This window comes from Hyaena hyaena, unplaced genomic scaffold (genome assembly GCF_003009895.1).
Source record: "Hyaena hyaena isolate Hyena2069 unplaced genomic scaffold, ASM300989v1 scaffold_25, whole genome shotgun sequence".
NCBI classification, from domain to species: Eukaryota; Metazoa; Chordata; class Mammalia; order Carnivora; family Hyaenidae; genus Hyaena; species Hyaena hyaena.
In genome coordinates, this window is record NW_024080657.1 from 744,515 (window position 1) to 770,433 (window position 25,919).

At 51.2% G+C, this 25,919-nt stretch overlaps 1 protein-coding gene across 7 annotated transcripts in view; it reads left to right on the forward strand.

Annotated features, from left to right (window-relative positions):
• The window catches only part of DLGAP4 (DLG associated protein 4), an 81,299-nt gene that overhangs the window by 16,216 nt on the left and 39,164 nt on the right, over nt 1-25,919 (forward strand). Inside the window, exons 1-2 of one of the 7 annotated variants that reach the window (XM_039227123.1) lie at nt 3,794-4,842; nt 14,704-14,790. The exons of 3 other annotated variants lie outside the window; for them this stretch is intronic. In XM_039227123.1, the coding sequence (XP_039083054.1) occupies nt 4,812-4,842; nt 14,704-14,790 (118 nt within the window). In that variant the 5' untranslated portion in view covers nt 3,794-4,811. Of the gene's footprint in view, nt 1-3,793; nt 4,843-14,703; nt 14,791-19,576; nt 19,654-19,991; nt 20,093-25,919 lie in introns of those variants that run through there. 3 more of the 7 variants (XM_039227125.1, XM_039227124.1, XM_039227126.1) reach the window with 3 other exon arrangements.

The window sequence follows — 25,919 nt, forward strand, 5'->3', positions numbered from 1 at the left end:
CTTGGCTATATGTATGTGACCCTCCCGGCCAAAGGACTTACGGGAGAGGGGCCACAGGGGTGCCATCAGCCCCTCAGTCTGGCCCCTCCAGCCTCCTCTCACCCTCTGGGAAAGAGAAGAAAGAACAAAGAAAACTCTCCCTCCCACTTCCTCTCTTCTCTTCCTCTGCCTAGTTCTCCCATTAGTGTTCATTCTCATCTCCTCCCTCCCTTTCTCCGTCCCTTTCTTTCTGTTTCCCCTGCTCTCTCCCCCTCTCACCTCTTCTTAACCTTTAGTTTACCTCCTTTAGCCCTGTTCCTCCCGTGTCCCCCCACTTCCTCCCCTCCCAGTTTCTGGCCCTCTTCCCTCCCTAGCCTTCCCTTCTGTGTCTCTCCCACTCCCTCTGAACCACAAAGGAGGCTTGGCATCACCCAGAGACCTGGATGGCAAACCTCCCACCCCACCCCCAGCTCCTACCAACTGCTTTCTCTGCACCTGCACACGTTTCCACATGCATGTGTACACACACACACACACACACACACACACACATACACACCAGGTACATATGCTTGGGGGTACTCCCTGTCAGTGCTTGAAACTCTAGGCTGAGCTGGGATACTTTCCTAGCCTGGAATATACCCTTGCTCCTTGCTCAGGAGCCCTGAATTCTAGTTTTCTGTCTCTTGTGTCACTCTGGGTAGGTGGCTCCTCCCTGTGCCTCAAATTCTCCTTCAATGTTGTGAGTCTTGGGTTTGGAGACCCCTCTCCCTGCCTGAATACCTCCCATCCAAGTCATCTTTTTTTTTTTTTTTTTTAATTTTTTAAATTTTTTTTTTAAATTTCTAGGAGAGAGAGAGAGACAGCGTGAGCAGGGGAGGGTCAGAGAGAGAGAGAGTCACAGACTCCGAAACAGGCTCCAGGCTCTGAGCTGGCAGTCAGCACAGAGCCCGACGCGGGGCTCAAACCCACGAACCATGTGAGATCATGACCTAAGCGAAAGTCGGACGCTTAACTGACTAAGCCACCCGGCGCCCCCACGTCATCTTCTTACAGCCTTCTTTGTCCCCTCCCGTCTCTCCCAGAATGTTCCTAGTTTCTCCTCTGATTCACTCCCTCCTCCACAGATAGAGGGAGGGAGCCTGACAAGATTCCAGTAAGCGGTCAACCCTCCAGTCAGCCTTGTCCCCCTGAAGCCATCTCCCGGGCCTAGCCCTCCACAATCTCTGGTTATTATACTATAGATTCCTGTCAGATTGGACACTCCAGTTCCCAGCGTGTTGGGGCTGAGAGGAAGCTTAAAGACCATCATGTCCAGAGATTGCAAACAGACTTCAACTCCTGTGTCCTCTCTGATCCCTGGAGCCCAGGACTGAGATTTAGTTAAGCAGAGAAGGGTGCCACCATCGATTGGTGATGTCTGCTGTGGCCAGAATATTTATACATATCTGACATTCCTGAGTTAACCTGGTTTAACCTCACATACATATACATATACACATGTGCAGACATCTTTCAAAGAAACTACAGCCTAGAGAAGATGAGTCAGGTCAAGGTCACCGGCTTAGTAGGTCAAGGAGCGATTTCTCACCTGGGTCTGCCTGACTCCTAAGCCCTGAGTTTCTCATTGTCCTGTGGGTGGGTGAGCCATCCAAGGGCCTGGTAAAGAGACATGGCATGGTTACAAGAGTTTCAGGGAGAATTATGTGGCAAGCTGGACAGGATGGACTGGAGGTCCAGGCAAGGCAGTGAGGCCTGGGCAGGGGCCATAGGGTCAGAGAATAATAAGAGGATCCAGGAGGCCTTCCTGGAGTGGTGATGAGAGGTCAGAATTCCCTGTTGCTGTACCTCTGCACAGGAGGCACTGAGCAGAAGGCAGGCTTCCTCTCAGGGCTCTACCAAGCCTTGGTCCAGGACAGTCCTGGTTAACCAAATACCTACTGTGTGCTCAGTGCCCAGATCATCACCCTTCTAAATCCCGTTTTTAGGCAGACCCATTGAGCCTTCTGGCGGGAAATAGTGACTGGGCTTAAGGACTGGTCGACAGGCTATAAAGCCCAGGATTGAGATTCTTGAACAAGGGGCATTCTTACACCCTCAGGGGTAGAGAGGTCACTCCCAAGGAGGAAAGACCAAGGTGCTTAAATGGAACCTTAGAGCCCCTGCTAAGTAATGCTTGAGGATATGAGCCTTGTAATCAGGCCACTTTTTCATTGGATAGATGTTTATTGATCACCTACAGTGGGCCAGGCTGTGCTCTAGCCACCAGGGACACCACAGTGAACAAAACAGAAGCCCCTGCTCTCTTGGAGAGTACCATATGTTGGGGTGGGAGAAGTAGATAAAACAATAAACATAAATAACGCGTAAATATATGGTTCATTGGAAAATAGCCTGGGTGGGGGGGCATTGTTTCAGCAGAAACAGGACAGCTAGGGTAGACCTCACTGAGAAACAAATGTTTAAACAGAGACACTTGGAGGAAGCTGAGCAAGTATGCCAGGCAGGGAGAAGAGCACCCTGAGGCTGGAGGGTGCCTGGTGAGTCAGAGCAGGGGCAGGATTCCCTGTGGTGGGGGTAGAGTGAGACTGACCCTGGCTCTTCCTCAGGGGCTTCTTGAAATTTTCTAGGTAAATCCATTTGAAGATGAAAGCTAAGTGAATAGCACAGGTGAAGCAGAGCCACTGTGAGTAGGGCAAAGCAAGCTAATACTTTCAAAGTGCTAAGCACAGTTTTTGGCATCAAAGTGGCTCCATAACTCTCATTTTCTTTTGTTGTTAGTATGACTCTATACAAAAATCGCTACAGTGGTATCAGAAACACTGTTTCATCTTATTCGGTAAGATTCCTTTCTCCATTTTACATTTGTTAAAGAGATGCACAGAGAAGGCAAGGACTTGCCTAAGTCAGCAAGGCAGGTCAGGGAAGGGGAGTTGGGTCTGTGGATGGCGGACCTGCTACAGGTACAGCCTGGAGGGCTGAGGCCGTAAGGAAACGAACGACTCAAGACCAGGACTACATGAGGAGTGGGGGCCTCGCGGGAGAGAAAATAAATGGGAACTGGGAGGGCCGTGAGACCTGAAGGGTCTACGGATTCAGGCAGCGCCTATGGCGCTTTCCCCTTTAGGACACACTGAGTGTGTGCTCGTTTTATTTTGCCGAGGACGACTCGAAGGCTCAGGGAGACTGAAAGAGCATCTCATGCAAGGTCACACAGCCCTCCAAAGGGTGAGTAGGGATTCGAACCCAATCTAGAGGATTCCGTATGAGGACAGCAAAGGGAGGATGGAGGAGAGGGGACAACTGGAAACATTTAGGACCTAGAGTCCATAGTACTGGAGGTCTAATTTGACCATGCAGGGTTGAGCTCAGGCTGCTTGCTGTGACCCTCAGTTTCCCCCAGTGACAGCAAGGTGTCGCCACGGTGAACTACAGCGAACTCGCACCGCTCTTCCCTCGGCACGGAGCATGCGTCTCGTTCCAGCTGGAACCGGTTTGGCGGGGCGGCTCGAGGGGCGGAGTCCCCGGTGCACGGGCATGCGCGTGCCGACGTGGGCGCGCGCTCGCTCTCACGGTCCGTCGGCCTGGGCGTGGGCTGGGTGAGCGCGCCGCGCGCTTGCGCGCCGGGCCACGTGCCGAGGAGGCTGCGCGCGTCCCCGCCCGCCCCGGGAGTCCCGGGAGGCGCGCGCGCGCGCGGCTGACGCGTGGGGCGGGGCGGGGCGGGGCTGGCGCGGGGCTTTAACCCGGAGGCCCCGCCCCTCGGGCGTACAAAACCGGAGCCTCGGGCCGGGCTGCGTGAGGGAGGAGGGTGAGTGCCCGCCGCTGGCCGCAGCTGCCGCCAGCCTCGTCCGTCACTCCGTCCGTCTGTCCGGTCCACGTCGTCGCCGCCGCCTCCTCAGCCCGGACGCCCGGGGCCCGCCCAGCGCCGCCCGGAGCAGCCGCGGCCCCGCGAGGAGACGGGCGCCGCCCCCGCCCGGCCCTGCCCCCGCCCTCCTCCCCGTCTGTCCGTCCGTTCGTCCACCCGCCCGCTCGCGCTTCCGTCCTTCTGTCCGGCTGCCAGCCTTCGGGCTCGTTTCCCCGCTCCGCCCGCTTTGTCTCTCCCCGGCTCGCTGTCTCTTTGTCTCTGCCCTCGCGGTGCCTCACAGCCCCTCCCTCGCGCCCCGATCTCGGGTCCCCCTCAAAGCGCTCCTCATCCCTCGGAGCCTCCCTTTCTGAGCTCCCGGTTCCTCGGGACTCCCCCTCACGGTGCCCCCACATCTTTGGGGGCCTTTCCTTCAGAATACCCCCCTCACTCCCCCACGACTCCCCTCTGAGATTCCCGCACATCCTTCGGAGACGTCCTCCCCTCTGTACCCTCAAACCCCTGTGGTCTTGCTCTCCTCTTAGCCCTCATTTCTTCGGGGTTTTCCCTCTTGGTGCTTCCCCCCCCCCAATACACGCCGGGACCTGCGAGATCCCTTAGGGTCTCCTTTGGACCCCCGCAAAGCTCCCCAGCTCCCAGACTTCACCCCTCCCTGCTTTCTCTTGGTTTGTCTCAGTGGCTGTCTCTCCTTGTTCTCTCTCAGGAGTCTGTGCCCCCCCCACTTCTAGGGGTTGGGGTCCCCCGCTTTGCCTTCCCTGCCTCTACCCCCGCTCTGTCTCAGTGGCCTCACCACTCAGTGGCTCTTGTGCTGAAGGCCCCCTTTTGAGCCTGCTCCTTTTTGCCCAGGGCTCTTGGCCCCTTTGCTCCCTCTGCCCCTGCCCCCTGTCTCCCTGCTTTCTGCTCCCTTGTCTCTCCCTCTCCCCTTTTCTGTCTTTGCCGGTCTCTGGGTCTCTGACCCCCTCCGGCCCTCATGGCTTTGTGTCTGGAGCTCTTGAAGCAATGTGAGTGGTGGGGTGTCCGGGTCGGGCGGGAGTCCGCCCGCAGGCTGGCCGCGGCGAGGCTCCGTGGGGTTGGTGCTGGGGCTAGGGCTGGCGCTGGGGCAGGAGGCTCTGCGGCCTCCCAAGAAAGGGGCAAGGAGGGAGGGGCCAGGCCGTCTGGCAGAGGTGGGAGTGGGGGGCATTTCTGCTCTGAGGCTTCTGCTTTAGTTGCTTGAGTGTGTGGATGGTGCCATGGGCTGGACGTCCTGCCCACTTGGTCCTGCATGGCCTGGCACTTTGTGATCGCTTGTGGGCAGGCCTGGGCTATTTTGGAGCTGGCAGGATGTGATATCACTTGGGCGTTTATTTAGACCCGGTTGGGGGTGGGGGCTGCGTTCTTGCCAACTTGAGTAATGAAATTTTGCAGGGGGGTGCGGTCTTCTAGGCAGCTGGGATGTAGGATTCGTGGCCAGAACTTTGCAGGCCACCAGGCTGGGCAGGTGAACAAGGGACTGTGCTGCCTTGGTCTTGGTGAGACTCTCAGTTGAGATGAGGGGAGACAGGAGTTGTTCTCAATCTGACCACCCTTGAGTATTTCTTTCGGTGGTCTGAGAACTCCGGGCCTTGATTCTGCCGGCTTCATGCTGCGTGAGACCTTCCATCTCTCCAAGCCTCAGTTTCTCTATCTGTAAAAAGGGAATAATTGTGTAGCCTCACTGGGTTGTCGTCAAAATCAAATGAAACCTCTGTAGACATGATTTGTGAAGTGTCACTGTGTCTTTAAACTGAGCCCCAGAGGGGAAGCTGCTTGCCTAGGTTACACAGCTAGTTCCTGGCAGAACAAGGACAGGGATCCAGCCCCAGATTCCCCAGCCAGAGTTCTTTACCCTCATTCCATTACTACCTGATTATTCAGGAATATGCCTGCTTTTCCAGTAGGGCAGGGAGCAAGCCGTCCCTTATTTATGCCTTGATTCCTGGTTACTCTTTGTCCATTTGCAAAGATAGGCAGGTGTGTCATAGCTGGACACCTATGCTGGGAGACACTTTGACTTGCCGTGTTCCATCCCATTGTTTTTTGAGGGTGGGCCCTGCGTGGCCAGTGGCACTGGGAATAAACTCACTTAGCTTGTGGTTGTGAGCCTTTGTTGCTTTTCCTGCTTCTCTAAGAGTGGGGGAACAAAGGCTCCAACTGGGAGCCTTTGTCAAGGAGCCCAGGATGTCCTAGAACTTTGGAACAGATGAGATCAGCTGCTGTAGCACCCTAGTCTTAGAGACCTGCAGGCACCTATGGAGGGTTGAGCAAGGACTCCTGGCACTTCTGTGGCACTGCCTCTCAGGAGGGCACTGTCAGGCTGGTGTCACTTGCCCTTGGGTGTATGACAGTTTCCAACATCCATTGATCTTTTACTCTGGGCCCAGTGCTTGACACACTGTACAGACTGCTTGTGATGGGGAGGAAGAAGGGCTTGGTCTTTGGCCTGGAGGTAGGGGCTCTGGATTCTGGTCTCCATATCTTACTCTCAGGGAGGCCACTTTCCCCTGGGCTTCAGTTTCCTTATCTGTAAAATGAGGATCATAATCTTTTGTCTTAAGACTGATTCTGAAATCACAGAATCCCTAAAGAAATTCTGTGAGGCTGAATGCCAAGGTTCTGTTCCTGGCTATGCCCAGGTACTGTGCGACTTCAGACAAGTGCTTCCCTCTTTCTGTATTTTTCTTTCTGAAAAATGAGAGAGTGGATGGTATGGTCTCTTTGGTGCTTCCATCTCCAACATTTGAGGATTCTAAGGTAACTCAAAGGCCACCTATTTGCACCTACATCTCATCTTATTTGTTAACCGTGTGCTTGGCCCCAGAACAAGAGGGAGAATGTGTTGAATGGTGCAAGATGTGTGCTGACCATGTACTGTGGGGTCTCGTCATAGACGAGAGCTCCTGCCTGGGCAGAGGGTTCAGAAGACATTCCAGGAGGAGGCAGTGCTTGAGTTGGGCCTCTACACCAGGCATGTTCTGCCGCTAATACAAACTGTTTCAGAGTAGAATTAATGTGGGTTTTAGAGCCATAAACACCTGGTTTCAGTTGGTCTCCATCACTCACTGTGGGCAGTGAGTTACTTTCTCCATCACTCACTGGGCAGGTTACTTTCTTTGAGCTTCAAGTTTCCTCATCTGTATACAAGATAATCGTATTTACACTGTAGCATTGTGGTGAGGATTAAGCGAGATTATATATTTAAAAAACACCTAGTACACAATAGGCACTTAATAAATGTGAGCTTTTCTTTCCCAGTAATATCTAGAGCACTTTTTTCTTTGCGGGAACAAGACAGAGACCCAGCCTCTCCCCTGCCTCCCATCCCCTGCCCCTCTGGTGTTGAGGTTGAGGTAACAAGGAAAGCACCTGACTGTTGTAATAAATAATAGGAGTAATCCTTTAATCTCTCACTTGTGAGGAGCAGCGCCAGGCATTGTGTCATCGGTCAGGTTCTTTTCTGGCTATTGTTCCTCACAACAGTCCTGGGAGGAAGTCAGAAGACATTGGAGTTCTCTCTGCTTCACAGGTGAATGAAGAATAGGAGGCCCAGAGAGGGACAGGAAGCTGCTCAGGGTCCCACAGCATGGCAGTGTCGGAGTGGGCTTGAGCCTAGCCCTGTTGACTTTTCTTCTCCACAGCTTTGCTCCAAATTTATTGCTTCTGCCTGGTAGCCTGTCCCTCAGACCCTTCTCTGGGTCTGGTATCTATTCTGCAAAGAGGGTTTGCTTGACTTTTCCTCAGCCTCTGAGCTCTTCTCAAACTTAAACGGGACTAGCTTTAGGCTGGGTAGAGACTGAGTCACCATCTTCCCTGGCTATCTCATCCTGGGCAGCAAGCAGACACACCCAGAGGGCCAGAGACTCGCCAGTTGTAGACAAGCACGGCAGGCATTCTTCCCAGGAGCTCAGATTGGCTCAGGAATGTCTCTCTTTGGGCTTTAAGGGAAAGGCTGCAGTGGTGGCTCCCCAGGGCTCTGGAAGCATGAGCAGCGTTGAACAGTGGTTGCCTGGCCTTTCCTGCCCCAAATCTTTATTTTTGCTATACCCTCCCTGTGGGGCCCTCTCTTCCCTCAGAGGCCCACATTGTCAAATGCTGCCACCTCCTCCAGGAAGTCTCTGATTGCTGCTCTGGAGTTAAACACACTGTGAATTCTGTCCCAGGTCCATACTTACAGAAAAGTGGCCATTGCTGAAAAGTGGTCCCTTCACCTCTCTGCACCTCAGTTTCCTCATATATAAAATTTAGGTCCTTTGGCTTTATAAAGTTTAAGTTCCCCAGAGAGTTTTCTTTGGCAGGTCTAGGGGCAGGAGTCTGCTTTTGAAACCAGCCCTCTGGAGGAGCCTGATGCTGAGAGCCTGCGGGCTGCACTCTGGGAAAAGCTTGAACTGAGAGTTTCCTGGGTTTGTATCACAGCTTGGCTTGTCCCCCACTGCGTGACCTTGGACTGATCAAATTTTGGCACCTCAGTTTTCTTCTGTCATATTGGGATGGAAACCCCTTCCTCACAGGTTGCTGTAAGGATGGGAACCCTGTGGAAAAGGCCCCTTGAGAATAGTGAACCTTGATGCTCCACTGCCACTTACCAGGTGCCAGGGACTGTGCTGAATGGTTTATGGCATCATCTCACTGTATTATTGCAGCAATCCCATGACTCAGGTACCATTATTAGCCTCATTTTACAGGTGAAGAAACTGGCTCCTCCTCATCTTTGTTTTGGGCAGGATTTGTTGTTTTCAGAAGCAAGTTACCCTTCCCTTGCTTAGCCCTGGCAGCAGACACTGTGAGACCTGGCCAGGGTGAGGGCTGTGGAATTGAACACTTAAACAGGAATGCAATCCTGCCATCAACAGGAATTTAATGAGGTTGATAAGGTGTGCAGTCTGAGCACCTCTCAGATTCCCGGGTTTCCCAGTCCTGGCTGTGGCTGCCTCCCCTCCCTTAACCTGTGTTGGAATCAGCTGGGTCCTCACCCACCCACTCCTGGGAACCAAGGCTACCCTAAAGACAAATAATGTCCATATTCTACAGCTGGAAGAGTGTTTCTTGTTTCACAGTGAAGAAGTAGGCCCAGGTAAGGGGAAGGTCGGGGATGTGCCTAGGATCCCACACTAAGACCATGCTAGGGCTGGACAAGACCCATGGCCCTGCCTGCCCACCTAGGTCGCCATTTCTGTGTGTTGCTGGCCTAGGTCACCCAGTGGAGAGTGGGAACACGAAGGTTTGGTTTGGCCAGTTAAGTTTCCGAATAAGACAAGAGCAGGAGAAGTGGTCCCAAGTGGTTGGAGCTAGACTTGGCTCAGCCTGGAGCCAGATGGGCTTGGAAAACACTTTCTGACCAGGGCCCTGGCCTCCCAGCCCGGGGCTGGGCTCTGAGAGGATGGGAAAGAACAGACAGGGCCTCTGCACTTGGGAACATATGGTCTGACAAGGCAGACAAGGCCTACAATTATGAGAGACTGTGTGACAGTCTGTAATTAAGTGTCTGCTGAAGAAAAGCATTGTTTGAGAAGGAAGAAGTGAGTGTGTGCCAGAGGAAACAAGAGCCCTCTTGAAGGGGGCTGGGTTTGCAGAGACAGAGGGTGGGGCTGACATTCTAGGGAATGGTTTGTGCAAAGGCAGAGGTGCGGAGGCTGGAAGGTAAGCATGTATTTAGGGAAAGGGTGAGTAGACTAGTTTTGCTGATGCATCAGGGCTCTGGATGAAAAATCTGGGAGGGGCCAGGAAGTTGTAGGCAACATTGAACATCAGCTGAAAGACAAGAGGCCTTGGGGAGCCATGGAAGGTTTTAGAGCAGGGGTAGCAGAGCTGGAGGATTTTTTCCCCCCAAGAAGGTGAATCAGGCTAGATGAATTGGAATAATGAAAATGATGACAGGGAGGTTGCAAGCATGCAGATCAAAGAAGAGGGCGAGGTTTGGGTGGAGCCCACGGATGGGAAAGGACATTTGGAGTAGCAGGGGGTGTTGTGTTCCCTCAGGAGAGCCTGTCTGGGGGTTTGTTGGGCCAGAGGGAAAGATGTTGGGTGTTGCTGCTTTGGGGGAGGAAATAACAGTCTGAGCAAGTTGCTTATATACCTGTTGTATGCCAGGCCTGGTGCTAGGGCCTCCACAGGTACTGTCAGAAATCTTTCCACCCTGCTAGACGCAAAGAAAGTTACCAGCCCCCTTTTACAGATAAGAAAAATGTAGCTCAGACCCAGGGCTCACTGTCTGCATACTCGGACTCTTCCCACAGTTCAGCTCTGTGTCTTGGAAAAGAGACTTTTACTCGTAGGGTCCCAGGAATCTGAATCTTCTTGCCCACTGAATTGGGGGCACACAAGTACATCCCCTAAGGCCTAGAAGCCCGTACATTTTTTTTTTTATAGTTAATTTATTTTTGAGACGCAGAGAGACAGAGCATGAGCGGGGGACAGGCAGAGTGAGAGGAAGACACAGAATCTGAAACAGGCTCCAGGCTCTGAGCTGCCAGCACAGAACCTGATGTGGGGCTCGAACCCATGAAACGTGAGATCATGACCTGAGCCGAAGTTGGACGCTTAACTGACTGAGCCACCCAGGCACCCCAAGCCCTTACTTTCTAAAGATCTGGAAAGTCAGGGCTGGGTGTCAGTTTAGAATTTCTTTAAGGTAGGAGAGTCAGGGAAGTAAGGGGCCTTCACATCATCAGTTTTACTCCCCAGGCTGTAAGTAGCCTCCAGAGTCGGACTTAATGTGTGTCTTGTCCAACTGTGGGCTCGTCCATGACTGGGTCTGTTGGGATTCTCAGGTGCCACTAGAGAGGGTGTTCCCTGGCCCAGCCAGAGGAATCAGCCACCCACAAAGGCAGGAAGGGACTTGTCCCAAGTTGCTCTCGACACTGGAGAGCCAGGTGATAGAGCCCAGTTCGCATTTCCCAGGCTGGAGCCAGGGATACCTCCTGGGAAGAGAGAAGGGGGAAGGGAACTGGTACTTACCGAGTGGTTTCCATGGGAGGCAGCAGTGGTTGGTCCCAGTGCACAGCTAGGAAACTGATGGCTTGGCCAGTCGTTCTCCTCTGTGTGTTCCCCTGAGCTGGACCTGGGGTCGTGAGGCAGAGCAACCACATGGCAGGCACAGCCTCTGTGCTCTGCTCACCCCACTCCTCCTTTGCCTCCAGTAAACACCCCCAGGACCCATATGCCAGTCTACTTTGGCAAATGTTCTGAGCCCAACTATATGCAAGATATGATTGTAACCGCACCCATCTTTTTCATACCAAAATCTAGACAAAGGTTTTGATGAGGGATTTTTATGCTGCTTCAGAACAGACACAGCCTGAGAACATACTCAGACATTGGGACAGTGGACTAGAGCAGTCTGTACTGTTTCTTTCAGTTGCGGTAATTCATTTGATTAATGCTTTACTGTTTCTGATAAATTTGACCATTCGAACATATATTCATTCTTTTAATCTTATTTTCCACACAATGGTTCTGGATCCTTAATATTTGTTTAGCCTGTTTTTGATTTGCAAAGTACTTTCATCCACCTTATCTCAGTAGATCTTATACAACCCTGGGAGGTCATTACTATTCTTGTCCTCCTTGTTTTCCAGAAAGTGACTTGACCGAGGTTACTCTAGGATTCACTGGCTGAGCTGTTTGTTCATTCAACAAATATTTAAGTGCCTGCTGAGTGCCAGGCAGTGAGCTGGCCTTGTCACTACAGTGGCAAGCAGAGCAGTATTAGAGACTTACTCACTTTCCAGAGTTCACAGCATCACTGAGGTCTAGCCAGGATTTACCCCAGCACTCCTGACCTGCACCCTGAGCTCTTTCCACTGCAGACCCCTGTATTTTGGGCTTGTGGCTTAGATCTAGACTATTGTAGCCTGTGAGCCTTGAACCTAGAGCATGGTGGAAAAGCAAGCCAAGGCTGCAAGTTTCTGCAAACTGAACTTCAAAAGAGACAGAAGAGGTCTTCAGTCATGACTTAATTATTAACAAGAAGGTGAGGAAGGGCATCTCAACAGAAGACCATCTGCTCCTTCTCCTAGGGGGTGGAGGGGGGGGGGAGTCGCCCAAGGGCTGCTATACTCAATATCCTGACCTGAGTTTTCTCTAGCCTCCAAATATTTGATTACAGTCTGCACAGGTGTGGAGCCCTGTGGCCATGTGCTGAGCTGGGGACCCTCCCTTGCCTCCTTTAATATTAAATGAGATGAAATAAAGGCAGATCCTAGGATTTCAGACCTTGAAAGGACTCTGGCCCAGCCCCCTCAGGTCCCATGAGTGGGAGCCAAGCCTGAGAGAGGAAGAGACTTGCTAGAATCCCATTTTGAAAGAAACAATCCTTCCTCTTCCCTGACATAATTTCCCCATTACTCCTGGTAGGAGCTCTCTCTTAGCTGAACCTGTTCCACATTCAAAGCCATATTCACATCTTCCCTGTGCCTTAAGACCAAGTTTTTCCTGAGTCTTCTGACATCTCCCCTGCCCAGAGTTCTGTGCTGTCCAGGCTGCCTCCGTCTACTTCAAGGCTAGACCAGTAACCTTTGAGGAGACTTCAAAATCCAGATGCCTGGGCCCTGGGACATAGAGACATAGGGTACATATTACTAGAGTTACTTTTATGTGTAGAAATTACATTTTTATTTAAAAAGCAACTCGTGTATGTGGTTAAACTTTCATACTTTGTGGAAAAAAGTGCCCAGTGAAAAATTAGTCTCTCTCCCACCTCCACTCCTCAGTAATCACTGGGAACAGTCTTGATGTTGCCTTCCAGAAATACTCTTCATATGTGGGCAGCTATGTCAATAGAATCCTTTTTTATTACACAGACGGTGGCATATTCTCTGACTACAGCCTACTGTTTTGTGCTTTGTTGTTTTCACGCAAGTCTAACTCAGTTGTAGATGCACACAGGTTCATGGCCTCCTTTTCCGTGACCAGTCTGTCTGGATGGACCACCATTTGTCCAGTCCTCTGCTCAGGGACATTTCAATGGTTTCCAGCGTTGCTGCCTTGAGCAGTGCTGCCAGGAGCACCCTTCCCCACAGTATGTGTGCCTGCGGAGCTGTGGGAGCTATTCCTGCAAGTGAAATTGTTACAAAGAGTCCGTGCACCTAAAATTTTGCTAGATGTTTAAAAAAATTTTTTTAATGTTTATTTTTGAGAGAAAGAGAGTGAGAGCAAGCAAGCACATTTGAGCACGGGAGGGGCAGAGAGAGAGGAAGCAGGCTCCAGGCTCTGAGCTGTCAGCACAGCTTGAACTCATGAACCATGAGATGATGACCTGAGCTGGAGTTGGACACTTAACCGTCTGAGCCACTCAGGCGCCCCTACTAGATGTTTTTGAATTACCTTCTTTTGCATTCTGGAAATATGTATTTTTTAAAAAGCACCCTACCTCCCCTGGATTCAGATTCATTTCTTTGGTCGAGAACAGACTTTTCTAATTCAGCCCAGACAGGGGAAGGGGGTTGGCCAGTGTCACTCAGCAGTCCTCAGCCAATGAGGTATTTTCAGAGTAAGGTGCTGATGAGAGGAAGTGAGGAATGAAGGGAAGAAATGGACTGCAGGGGTGACAAGATGGGGCCAGGATTGGGTGGAGGAGACTGTTGTAGGTACCTTGGGACCTGTTTATGACTTGGTCTCCAGGGAGAAGCATCCTCCCTCCCACGCTGTATCCTCCTCCTTCCTGTGTTTCTCTGGCTTGGGCTGTACCTGCTTGGCAGCTGCTGGGCCAGTAAACTCATTCATTCAGCAAATATTTACTGAGCTCCTGAATCCCAGTGTAGCCTTGGCCACTGTGTCCCTGCCCTTCAGTTTTCTTCATCTGAAAAATGGGGAGGCTCATCCATGCCTTTCTCATGTCACCAGGCTAGTGGGAAAATTTGGTAAACCAGCCAGCAGGGAAACCTCAGAAAGCAGATTATAGTGGTCTTAGCTAGACACTGTGCCAGGCACCCTGGAGTCACTGAGTCTGATGTTTAGACCAGTCCTGAGAGGGCTACTGTCAGTCTTAACAGATGGCCGGGGCAGCTGTTGGTGGGTGTCTCCAGCTGCTGTGTCAGGACAGAGTCAGGCCTGTACCTAGGATGAACTTGCTTTGCCCCAGGATGCTGGGACTCCAGGGCCTGCTCAGGATGAAGGTGATCAGGTGACCGGTGAGGAGGTGGTGGTCAGGGAGACCAGGAGGGTCCCCACACTGGCCAGTTTTGCCTCCTCCTCTGAGCCAACAGGAAGGTCCTTTAGGGTCCCCCACAAGACATTTCTGCTGCTTCCTTTCAGCCTTCAGCAGTGGCAGGGATGAAGAAAGGGAAGTTCTATAATTTTTCTAGTTTACAATGACTAGTTTAAAATCACTAGCCTAGTTCCTCTCTCCCATTTTGTCAATGGGAAAACTGAGGCCTGGATTTGGTCTCTTCCCAGGTATTCCAGTGAGTGTGCAGCCTTCCTAGGATTAGAAGCCAGGTGTTCGGCCCTCCCGGGCCTTAACTCTCACAGTCTTTCCCACATCGTCCCACTCTTTAGTTTCACTTTGGGGTTAAAAACCAAAGTGAAAGAAAAAGCCAAAGCAGGAAGCAGCTGCTTTCAGGCCCAGCCCAGGCTGGGATTGGCCCTGGGAGGACCCAGGCAGAGCTGGCCTCACCACAGAAGAGGAGGCCTTTTCTCCCTCTTGCTCTGGAGGCCTGGCAGGGGCTGGGGCCCAGTAGGCCCCCGCTGGGAGAGGCACCCGGCTAGCAGGCAGGGGCGTTCTGGCCTGCGCTGTCTGGGAGACGGCCAGTCAGACAGGTTTCCTGGTGAAAGGCAACCTCACCTGGGTGTGGCCCCAGGTGAGGAGCTACTGCCTTTTAAACTCCCGTCCTTCTGTCCTTCCGGGGCAGGGCTGAGCTGGGCTTATGCTGGCCTGCAAATGAAATCCTGGCTTCCCAAATCCGGCTTTCCACAGAACAGTCCCATTCTCCCTGAAGGTAAGAGCTAGGGCCCTGTCTCCACTGTGAAGACTTTTAAACTTTCGGTCACTTTGAGGCAGACACTTACCCCAACTTCTGGCAGTTTCTTAAGGACCCAGGTGGCCGAAAGCCTTTCTGCCCTGGTTCTAGTCCCAGTCATAAGAACTTGGAGAGGACAGGGGTTGGGGGAGCAGGAGCCCTGGCTTCTCCAAGTGTTTAGGGAACCTCAGGCAAGATCCTGTCCCCTCTGGGCTTCAGATTCCCCATTTGTTTCTTGGCAGGAGGAGCCCTTCTAGCTCTGCTGTTCAGTTGAATCCGTTTTGATCCCTTGGAAGCGAGGGAGTATCTTAACACCTGATTTGGTTGGCCTGTGTATTTCAAAGATTAGCTGTTATCTCACCAGCTGGAGTCTTCAGTTCCTGTGCTTTTTCTAAGAAAATTCTCAGACTTGCCAGAGCAGATAATGGTATCAATTTTGTTGCTTCAACAAATAACAATTTCAGTGTACCTCTCTTCTCTGCACAATTACAGGGTCCCCAAGCACAAAGCCATTTTGGTTCAAGTCCACTCCTTGAGAGCACACGCCGAGCACATGGTAGGTGATCACGTAGGCCTAACCATGTTAAGGCTGAGCCAGGCACTGGGGGAGAAGCCCACACCTCAGCAGTCTCACAGACCTGTAGTTAAGACCCTGGCTTTAGTGACCTACTGCTGGAGTTTAGGTCCTGGGCTGCCACCAAGGGCTGTGAGACCTTGGGCAAGTTGCTTAACCTCTCTAGACCTCAGTTTCTTCATTTGCAAAATAGAGATGATAATACCACCTGGCATAAGTCTCAGCATGTGGACAAGAGAAAGAATGTGTAAAGCACTGAGCACAGTATCTGGTACAGAGGAACTACTTAAAAAATGTTAGCTGCTGCTGTTATTGATATCCAGGGGAAGAGAGAAGACCTGAAATAGCTAAAGACTGTCCATGTCCCATGCCTGGAAAAGTGTAGGTGGACTGGATGGGATGTTTGCCGAGTGCAGGGCTCTGATGAGGACGCTGGAGTGAATCAAGGCAGGCTTTAGAGAGGAGGTGACCAATACCCCAATAGGTGGGTAGGACCCAGGTGGATGGAGATTTTGAGAGGAAGATACCCGGGGCCTGGGGGCGCCCTGGGTAGGAGAGGGGAAGGGATTCTGGATCAGCGAGGAATGGCAGGGGTTGGCTGCCCAGGGGCAGGAGAGCCGAGATCAAGCTAGAATGCCTGCTGAGGGCCATCAGAGTCAACCAGGCACTCAGGGCTTGGTGTTCAGAGCCGGGGTTTGTCTCTGAAGGGTCATCACTCTTTGGACTAGTTTCCTGCTGGGGCCTATTAATGAGTGTGCTGTGAATAAATAGGATAGTTCTAGTGTCTCCTGGAACTTTCTCTCCTTCCCAGGCTTCCAACCCTTCATGACATGGTGTTGCCCTGCACAGGGGTGTGGTAGCAGTCCACAGGTGTCTGCCTGCCTGCCTGGGGACAGTTGTGGGCCAGGGTAGCGTAGGACGAGTGGAGCTTGGCTGACAGCACCTGTAACAGCAGGCTGCCTCCGCTACTGCTGCCCCGGCTGTTTCCTCAGAAGGGGCACAAATAGCAAGTGCATGGAGACACTCATTAGGGGAGGGTTTGGGTTCATCCGAGCCAATTCCTCCCTCCTCACAAGCCGACCTCCAAACAGCCACCCCCTCTGTTTCCAAGGAGTCAGTCATTCTTGTGCTCAGAGTGCCGGGGTGAGCCAGAGGAGGGTAGGGAAACAAGACAGACTTGGTCTCTTCCCTCAAGGAGCTTCCATCCAGCTTGGAGTCCCTATCCAAGCAGGTGACAAATACACAAGATACTGTCTGCTTGTGATAAGAGCCCTGAAAGACACAAATACATGCTGAGAGGGACCTATTCAGAGAGGATGGGGGAGGGCATGTCCGGGAAGGTGAGGTGAGCAGTGGGAAAGAGGCAGTTGGGCAGATTGGGAACAGAAGGGCTCAGGACCCTCAGGTGGAAAGTGTTTAGCCTATTGAGGGAAGAGGGAGAGGTTCTGTTCTATCTGGAGTGGCCTATGAAGTCAGGCAGGACCTCATCCGTCTCTGTGACCTTGTTTACTCTGAAGCAAACAACTTTCTTGCCCTGTAGGAGCCAGAGGTGTCAATGAATTAAGAGGTGTTTTTGTTTTTGCTTTAAAACTAACATCAGAACTCCCAAATACTGGCCTTCTGATTGGTTTTCATACTGATCCTAAGTCCTCAAGAAAAGGCTTTTCAGCACTTCATATTTATTATTATTAAATATGTATTATTTATTAATAAATATTGTTATTTATTATTAAGTTATCCTAACTTCTTTTCGCATACCACCTCACCATTCACAGGCTTTGTTGCTTCTGTGGACAGTTTGTTGCAGGTTGCATTTATTGCTGTTTTTAGAGGTAATGCAACAGAGAGGTTAAGTGACTTGCCCAAAGTCACACAGCTTAATCAAGATTTGAAGTCTAGGTTCACTGTTATTTTTATTCTACCACACTACTTCTGTGTAAGAAGGCCAAAGCAGAAGTTTTGTGTCTTTTTTGCAAGGTTGCAGCTCTAAAATGATCACAGGTAAAATGTTTGGTGTGAGGCTCCTGGGTGGCTCAGTTGGTTGAGCATCCAACTCTTGATTTCAGCTCAGGTCATGACCTCACAGTTCGGTTCATAAATTCAAGCTCTGCAACTGGCCTTGTGCTGATAGCACAGAGCCTGCTTGGGACTCTGTCTCTCCCTCTCTTTCTACCCTTCATCTGTGTGCACTCGCTCTCTCTCTCTCTCTCTCTCCCCCTCCCTCCCTCCCAAAATAAATAAATAAATTTAAAAACATTTTTGGTATAGAATGCTATAATAGTAATTGTGTCCAGGTAATGAGATTAGAATGACCTTTTTCCCCTATTTTCTATAATGCTATTTATAGTTAATTCTTTTTTTGTTTTGTTTTGTTTTTAAGAGAGAGAAAGTGTGCACAGGCGCAGGGCAGGAGTGGAGGGAGGGAGGGGGAGAGAGAGAGAGAGAATATCTTAAGCAGGCTCTGTGTCGAAGCAGGACTCCATCCCAGGCTCTTGGGATCCTGACCTGAGCCAAGAATCGGATACTCAACCGACTGAGCTACCCAGGCTCCCCTGAATTCTTTCTATTTCCCTTTCTTGAATGTCAGGAAGGAAATTGTAGGCAGATTATAGATCACCCCCTTCTCACAAACACATTTAATTCAAAGTAGGAATTTTAAACATTCACGTTATAGTGTTTTAAATATTTCATGACTTTTGGATTTGGGGTGTAAAACAGCAATTTGATAATTGGGGCTTATTGGTAGAGAATTCCTCAGTAGACTCCTCAGTAGTTTCCCCTTTTTAAAAAATTGGGATAAAATGCACATAACAACAATTTACCATCTTCCCTGTTTTTAAGTGTACAGTTCAATGTCATTAATACACTCACGTTATTTTACCACCATTCACTCCAGAACTCTCTTCATCTTGCAAAACTGAAAATCTTCACACATTAAACAACTGCTCTCTGTTCCTCCCTCCCCCCAGCCCCTGGCGGCAGTCCCCATTCTACTTTGTCTCTGAATTCAGCTACTCTGGATGCCTCATTCACAGGCCCATTTTAAGAGGATGTATTGGAAAGGGAGGTATGTGATATCTCCGAATAATTAAGTCTCTGGGTGGTGATTAATTCTCCCAGTGAATGCACACACTGCAACTCACAGTTTTATGTGACCGCGTTTCAGCAGAGTTGTTAAAAGACCGATCATCTCCTGGGAGGGTTTTCTCCACAGAGGTGGCCTTGGTTCCAAAGCCCAAGGTAGCGGCATGGAGCCTAGCCTCAGCCCCCCTGTGGGGGCAGAATAATAGGATGGGGAAGGCTGTGGATTTCATCATAGGACCCAGGCACAGTTCCTTAACTACTTACTTGCTGTGGCAAGAGACTTTGGACCAAGTCTCTCCACCTCTCTCAGTCTCAGCTTCCTCCTCTGAGAAATGGGACAATACTTCCTGTCGTGTGGACATCCCAAATCGGTGAGATGGATAATGGACTTCCTTATGCAGTCTTGAGGATCCTAGCACAGTGTTCAAATGTGGTTAAAGGCAAGGCAATTAGGGCTCCGGATCTCCATTTTACAGAAGAAGCAGAGACTTAGAAGTGACTGGCCCGAGGTCATTCAGCACTTCAGTGACATGATGGAGCTGAAACCCAGCCACCCTCGCTCAAGTTGCAGCTGTTGAGCGTTCCTTATGTAAGGAACCCTTCTTTTGAAGGTTAGGAGACTGTGAAACAAGTAGTTGCCTTCCCATCTTACTGGATTTCAGACATTGCCCAAGAAACTCTGTTGTTGATGGGCCTGCAGGGGAGGACGAGGGGTTAAGGTTTTAGGTGGGGAGTTAAGGACAGTGATTCTGCATCATAGGAATAGAGTCCTAAAGCATTTCTGTGGTGATCATCTTGCCCGGGGACAACAAATACCTTGCACTTCGCAGTTACTTCCCATACTAAGCCCATGGCAGTTGGCATCCGTCAATCACAGCACTCCCATTGAGCCTGGACACAGCTTCAGAATCCTTCTTAACACAAGCAGGTACTACCAGTCAACCAGAAGTAGCACACCCAATGCAATCTGTGCCATTTCCAACCTAAGACCGTGCCCAGCTTTTACAGATGCGCGGCAGTCCTGGGAGGGGAAGGGACTGTTTCAGGTGCAGGTGATGTCACAGGCATCTTTGTGAGAGTGGAAAAGGGCCTGGCAGGACAGCCCAGAGCCTGCAGAGGTGTGATGAGTATGCTTGCGAAAACATCGAGGCACAGCAGCTCCCAGAGGGGTAGAAGTGGTGGAGGTAAAGTCCACTTTCTTCAGCTCTTGGGTGCTGGCTTGGGCTTGAGGTCCTTGTGGAGGTCAGACTCCACCAGCAGCAGGAGGAGACCAAACTTGTCTTTCTACAGTGGCTTCTAAGCTTTGTAGGAATTTGTGTGGCGGTCTTGCTTGTCAGTTAAGCTTGTATTTTTACTACCTGTGAGACTGGATGCTGTGAAGGTTGGGTTCTGCAGATTGAAACCTGTAGGTTTGCACTGACTTAACAGAGAACACATGACTTGCCGTGTGATGCTGAGGAGGTCCCTCAACATCTCTGAGCCTCCCATTTCCTCAGCAGCACAAGGGGAGATGGTGAAGACATCTCCTTGGGATCAAATGTAAGATACAGGTGTAAGGACCTCAGACAGTGACTGGGTCACTGCAGTAGCCACCGATTCCTGAACTGATGATAACCATCACTGGTAATTATGACTATCAGCCACTAATATTCACCCACTCCTTACACTGTGCCATTGAGGGGGCGGGGTTCTGTGGGCAGGGTGGATGACCTTCACTTGGGTAGGTGTTCTTTCAAAGAGATCTTCCCAAATGTTACCATATTGTGCATTCAGAAGTGGTTGGGAGAAAAATCGAGTGGGGAGGAGTATGGGGGCGTGAGGAGGAAGCCTGTAGTCACGACTTGTCCCGGTGCCTCTGTCTCCTGCTTGCCAAGTCACTTCTTACAGATTCTTCTCTACTTGCTGCATCCTCACAGTCTTCTTCCAGGGGGAAGGCCATGTAGGTCTGTACTACTTTTGGGGTAAAGTCAGAAGCGTCCTACCTCCTAAGTGTCAGCAGACAATTGCCTGGACACCTTTTCTGGGCTGAAGTGGAGGTTACAGGGATGGAAACCACATCGTCACTGCCTTCAGGGGGCTCTGGGTCTAAAGGGAGAAGCAGAAAAGCAAACAGGCCTATAAAACAGTGTGGTGGTGAGGGCCTGTAGCACATCTCAACACAGGATGTTGACCCACCGAGGAAGCTAGGATGGAGCTGGAGGCAGTCAGGGAAGGCTTCTTGGAGGGAGCAATGCTGGAGCTGAGACCTGGAGGAGAAGGCAGAACGAGGGAGGAGGTAGGGTGTTGCAGGCAGGGAGCAGTCAGTTCAAAGGCCTGGAAGCTGAGGACGTGGTGTGTTGGCCCAAGGAGGGTGGGGAGAGAGTGGTCACCACCCAAAACTATCAGATGGTAATGCATGGCATGGAGGGGGTGGACTGCTGTGGGTCCTCAGGGCACTGAACCTTCCTGCCCCAGCCCTTGGCCCGAGGAGTGCCTTGGTGGGGCTGGGATTGGGCAATAGCTGTGTGGGACTCCACTAAGCCCTTTCCCACCTGTCTACTCCAGACCCCCTCACAGCCGTCCCAGGGCAGTGGGCAAGGCAAGCCCATGTTGTTGGCATTTTATGGATGAGAGAAACTCAGGCTCAGGAGCCTAAGTGGTACCGTGAGTGAGTGCATAGCCAGTGCTCACATGCTCAGACTCCTAGTGCACAGGTGCTTTTGTAGCTCAGAAACAGGTGTGTAGTAGGGAAGGGGTGGCAAGTGTGGGCCGATCTCCTTTCCCAAGGATGGGTTTATCATCTCAGGTAGGGGCTCAGTGCTGCCAGATTTCCCAGAGGAAGGCGTTTTAAGCCCCATCTGTGCCAAGGTCCTCACATCATTTCCCTTGTAGCTAGGCTGAAAGAACATTCTCCTCTGTCTTTTTTGCTTGATAACAATTCTCTGGATAAAAAAAAAAAAAAAAAAAAATTTGAAGTATGAATGCCACACACACAAATGCTGTCTGATGTCACATCCAGAACTGGGTGTAAAAGAGGAGGGCAAAGGACAAATATCTCAGGCTTGGATGGAATCTGAAAGGTCACACCCATAAGGGCTTGTGTCTTCTCCCAGCAGCCATCATGCCTGTGTCTAGCGTAGCTGAACCCTCCTGGGCAGCTCTGCCCTTTAGAAAGTGCCTCCTAATAATGCAAAATCTGTTTCCCTTCCACAGCCTCACCCTCCTTGTCCCCACTCTGGTTAGTGGTAGTGTGATGACCTGGAGCACATACCTGTGTGACAGTCTTCTAGATATTTGAAGACTATAGCCATACTTTCCTGAATTGGCTTTCTTTTTCAGACCACTATCCCCAGTCTCTCCCAGCTCTCCCTCAAATTGAACTAGGCATGACTCATGGTGCCTATGTATCATACCCCATTTGTGGCATATCTGTGACAGACATCACTAATCAGTCACAGCACTCTTGTCCTGGCTTTCTCACGCAGTGCTCCATGTGGCAGTGTTCCATGTGGCTCTGCCCAGGAGGCATTTCCTTGCCACCTCAGCATTTTAGTGTGAGTTGCTTTGGGACAAGGACTTACTCATCCTGGATCCTACTGCCTGCCCAGGACCCAATATGTGGCTTTCCTGCTGTAAAATAAGCATTTGTCATAATGGGATGGATTTGTCACAGTGGGAATTCTCCCCACACAGATTGCCTTCTTCTCCTCGGGCTCCAGTTGGTCAATGCCCCTTGTCCAGAATCACCAACATTACCCACAATGTTATCCAGAGTTCAGTGGGGGCTGCCCCTCCTCCCCGGTCCTGCCCCTTTCTCTGTTCGTGCAGCCTCACACTATGTCTGTGGTCCGCCAGAGTCGCTAAGGCATTTCTCCACGTGTGCTGCTTTCTTACGTAATTGTCTAACTTGGGATCCAAACTCAAAATCTTAATATAAGCTCTGAGGACTGGGCTTCTCTCCCTTGGCACCAGGGGAGGCAGCATTACCGGTGCTGACCTGACCTGAACTCAAGGTTTTCCTCATTCAGTTCTGTACCGTTTGTTTCATCCCATCTCTCAGCTGCCCAGGGTTCCTGGCTCTGATTCTGTCACCCGATATGCCACCTGTCACTCTAGGCATAGTGAATGAGTCTGTTAACACCTTCTTTCTATTCTGGGATTCTCTTGGTCATTCTGAATGATGAAAGAGGCCAACAATCTAGGTGCGCAGGGCCTAGCAGCGTCTGGCTCTACACACTGGACACGGGGGCCTGTGACACCCTGTAAAAAGCCAGGCTTCTGTGACCTATCACCCTCCAGAAGTGAGGGTGGTTTTATTAAGGCATTTTCTAAGTAGTACTTCCCAGACTGGGCTCCTGAGACCTTGGATAGACAGCAGTGAGGTTCACATGCTAGAGACAGTATTTGAAAAGCCAAACCTTGGATTCTCCACCCCCGCTCTCCACTCCCCACCCCCCACCAGGTCAGACAGGGGGCTGTCACATCAGGTTTTTACACTGGACTGGAGCCACAGCAGCCCTGTAACTCTGGATTCATCTACTCAGCAGCACACCCTACTAGCAGTTACAACTTTGAGATACAACGAGAAAGTCATGATTCAGTAACTGCAGCTTGGAAGCTTTAACGCTCGGACTCCCAGGGGTGGTGGTAATAGGTGTCCTGGGGGGTAGGGCAGGGGCCTCTGAACAGAGCTGCTGGCAGAGCTGACTCTGCAGGCAGGTCTCGGAGGATAAGACGACAAGGTGATGTTTGCGGCAGATTCCAGCACAGCATGGACGAGGGGTGGGGTGCCTGGCTGGCTCAGTCAGTGGAGTGTGTGACTTTAAGTTTGAGCCCCATGGTGGGTATAGAGCTTTTTTAAAAATAAAATCTTAAAAAAAAAAAAAAAAAGAAAAAGAATGGTGAGAAGTGAATGTTGCCCGACAGGTTGCTTACTGGATACTGCTGCAGTAATGGTGGATGTGGATTTTGAGAACGGCATGCCATTTGGGGTCCCCTGGTCAGGGACTGGAGGAGGTAGGGCTCCACACAGGTGGCGGCGCTCCCTGGAACGGGTGGTCTCCAGGCTGGGAACCTGAAGGCACCTTTCTTTCCCAGTCTAGGGGGAAGGGGGAGCACACCTACACTCAGAGCCCCAGACAGGGGGTCCCTGCTCTGCCACTTGACGCTCGGCGCATGTTCCTTTCTGATCCTCAGTTTCCTCGTTTGTACTGTGAGGAGGTTGAAGTAGTGGAGTGGGTCTCCAGGTACCGTGTGGGAATTCCTCATGGAGAACAAAAGGAAAACAGGAGCTGCTCTGAGGAACCTAGGGTGGGATGAGAGTCAAAAACCCTTCCTGAGTTCCTCCTTGGGGGCCTTGAGAGTCTGGTTTGAAAATTCCTGGCATTACTCTCTCCTAGGATGTTGGAATTTGGAAGCTCCACATCCTCATTTCCAATCCCAGCACCGCTTCGACCTGGGAAAGGTGGCTTCTCTCTGGGTTTTACTTTGAAGCTGTAAGAGCCAAGCTGGGGAAGTCCTGGGTGACTGGGAAGCCCATGTGAAGGGTTCTGGTGTCCGTGGTGAGAGCGTCTGGGACCACACATCTGGAGAAGGCCCTGAAGAAGGGCAGCCAGCAACAGTGGTCACAGGCTGGGGTGGGGCATACCTTTTCCTTCCATGTGCTGGGTTTCTTGGGTCCAGGGCGCACTGGGCCTCTGGCCTCCATGGCCAGCAGATCCAGAGGCTGCCACCTTCTAGCCCACTCAGGAAGTCATGACACCCTGCTTGAGGATCCCGGGAACGGGAGCCTGTCTAGGATCCTGACTGGGGTACTGGCCTGGCCAGGATCTCAGCCAGGCCCTGCTAGGTGGCGCCGAAATCCAATCCTGGACTGTGTGGTGAAGTAGTAGCCACAAGTACTGGCTCTGGAATCAAAAAGGCTGAGCACAGATCCTGGCCTTCCCACTCACTGGCCATGTGACCTTGGGCTGCTCACTTCTCTCTGAGCTTCCTGTTTTTCCTCTTTGAAACGGGAATGGTAGGCCTGCTGAGGTGTGAGCTAAGAGGTTAAAGTGCTTCGGGCTGGCCAGGTCATGGCTACCCTCAGCCAGGGGAGTTGCCCCTGAGCTCATGAAGTCTTCTGGCCCAGAGAACCAGCCTGAACTCTGGGTCCGTCTGGAGGGCACTGGACTTTAACCCTTCCTCCAGCCCCTCAGTCCTGGACATGTCAGGACAGGACCCTCTCACACCCTTGCCCCTAGCTGAGGTACAAACAGTGTTTCTGAGGGGCAGCTGCTTCCCCTTGGGGAAGGGGGGAGTTGCCACCAAGCAAGTCCCTCTCAGGCAGCCACCGCAGGCCTATGAAGGGGGTTGGCCATCTGTACTCCGGACAGGGCTCTCCTACCGTCTGTGCCCCGGTGCCAAGAGCCTTGAATCAGACCCGGCCTGCCCACCAGAGGGGGCTTTCTCTGCTTTCACCCCACCAGACCGGAGATGCCACCAGAAGTACCTCCTGGCTGCCTTAATTTCAAGGTTCCCAAGGGTCTTCTGCCTTTCCAAGGGGGAGGTCCTTGCAAGACAGTCTTCTTGGGAGCTGGGGGAGAGGGGCTAGGGCTCTGGAAAAAGCAAGGAGTTCTGAGGACAGCTGCTCCAGCAGTCACAAATACGTTTGCCACAGACTACCCTAGGTGGGAGGCAGGTACCTCTGTGCTGTTTTTTGTTTTTTTTTTTAACTTTGAATTAACTAACTCTACTTAAAGATTTGAATTAGCTAACTCAAACATTTTTTTAAGTCCAGATTTCTGACTTCTCTCACCCAGGTCTCCACATGGCAGCTGTGGACCAGAGGGGTTAGATAACCAGTCTCCTGTAAACATTTGAACTTGTGACCCCGGCCCCCCTTCCGGGTCAGTCCACTTAGTTTACAGCTGCGGAAACAGGCCTGGAAAGGTTCAGGCCCAGTGCAAGGTACACTGCCCACCAAGTTCAGTGCTGATTTTAGAACCTGGCTCCTTGGCCTCACAGGGCAGAGCTTTTCAGCACTGTCACTCTTCAAAGTAAGAAGCCTGTTCCCTCATCTATAAAACATCAGTGATAATTATCTCTCCTCCCAGGCCTATGTCTGGAATAAAGTAGCACCTGGCTGGGACTCATTCAGTAATGATTCTTTTAAATCTGTACTTGTGATACGCCTTCACTGGAAAATGTTGCTGGAAGTGCTGCTTACTTTCTTTCTCTGCCAACTTTTAGGAATGGTTATTTTCAAACAATTTCTGATACCCATTCCTTAGGGTTTATTGAGCTCTTACTACCACGGTCTCGTTGCTCAACCTCAAGCAGAGTTACTCAAGGGCTTATTTCACATGAGTGTGTTCCTGTAGAGTGTGGTGTGTGTGTGTTGGGGCTGACCTAAAAGGAGCTCAAGGCCCTGGCCCTGAGCATTAGATTCCAATTCAGAATCAGGAGTAAATCATTCTGCTTCCTTGAGCCT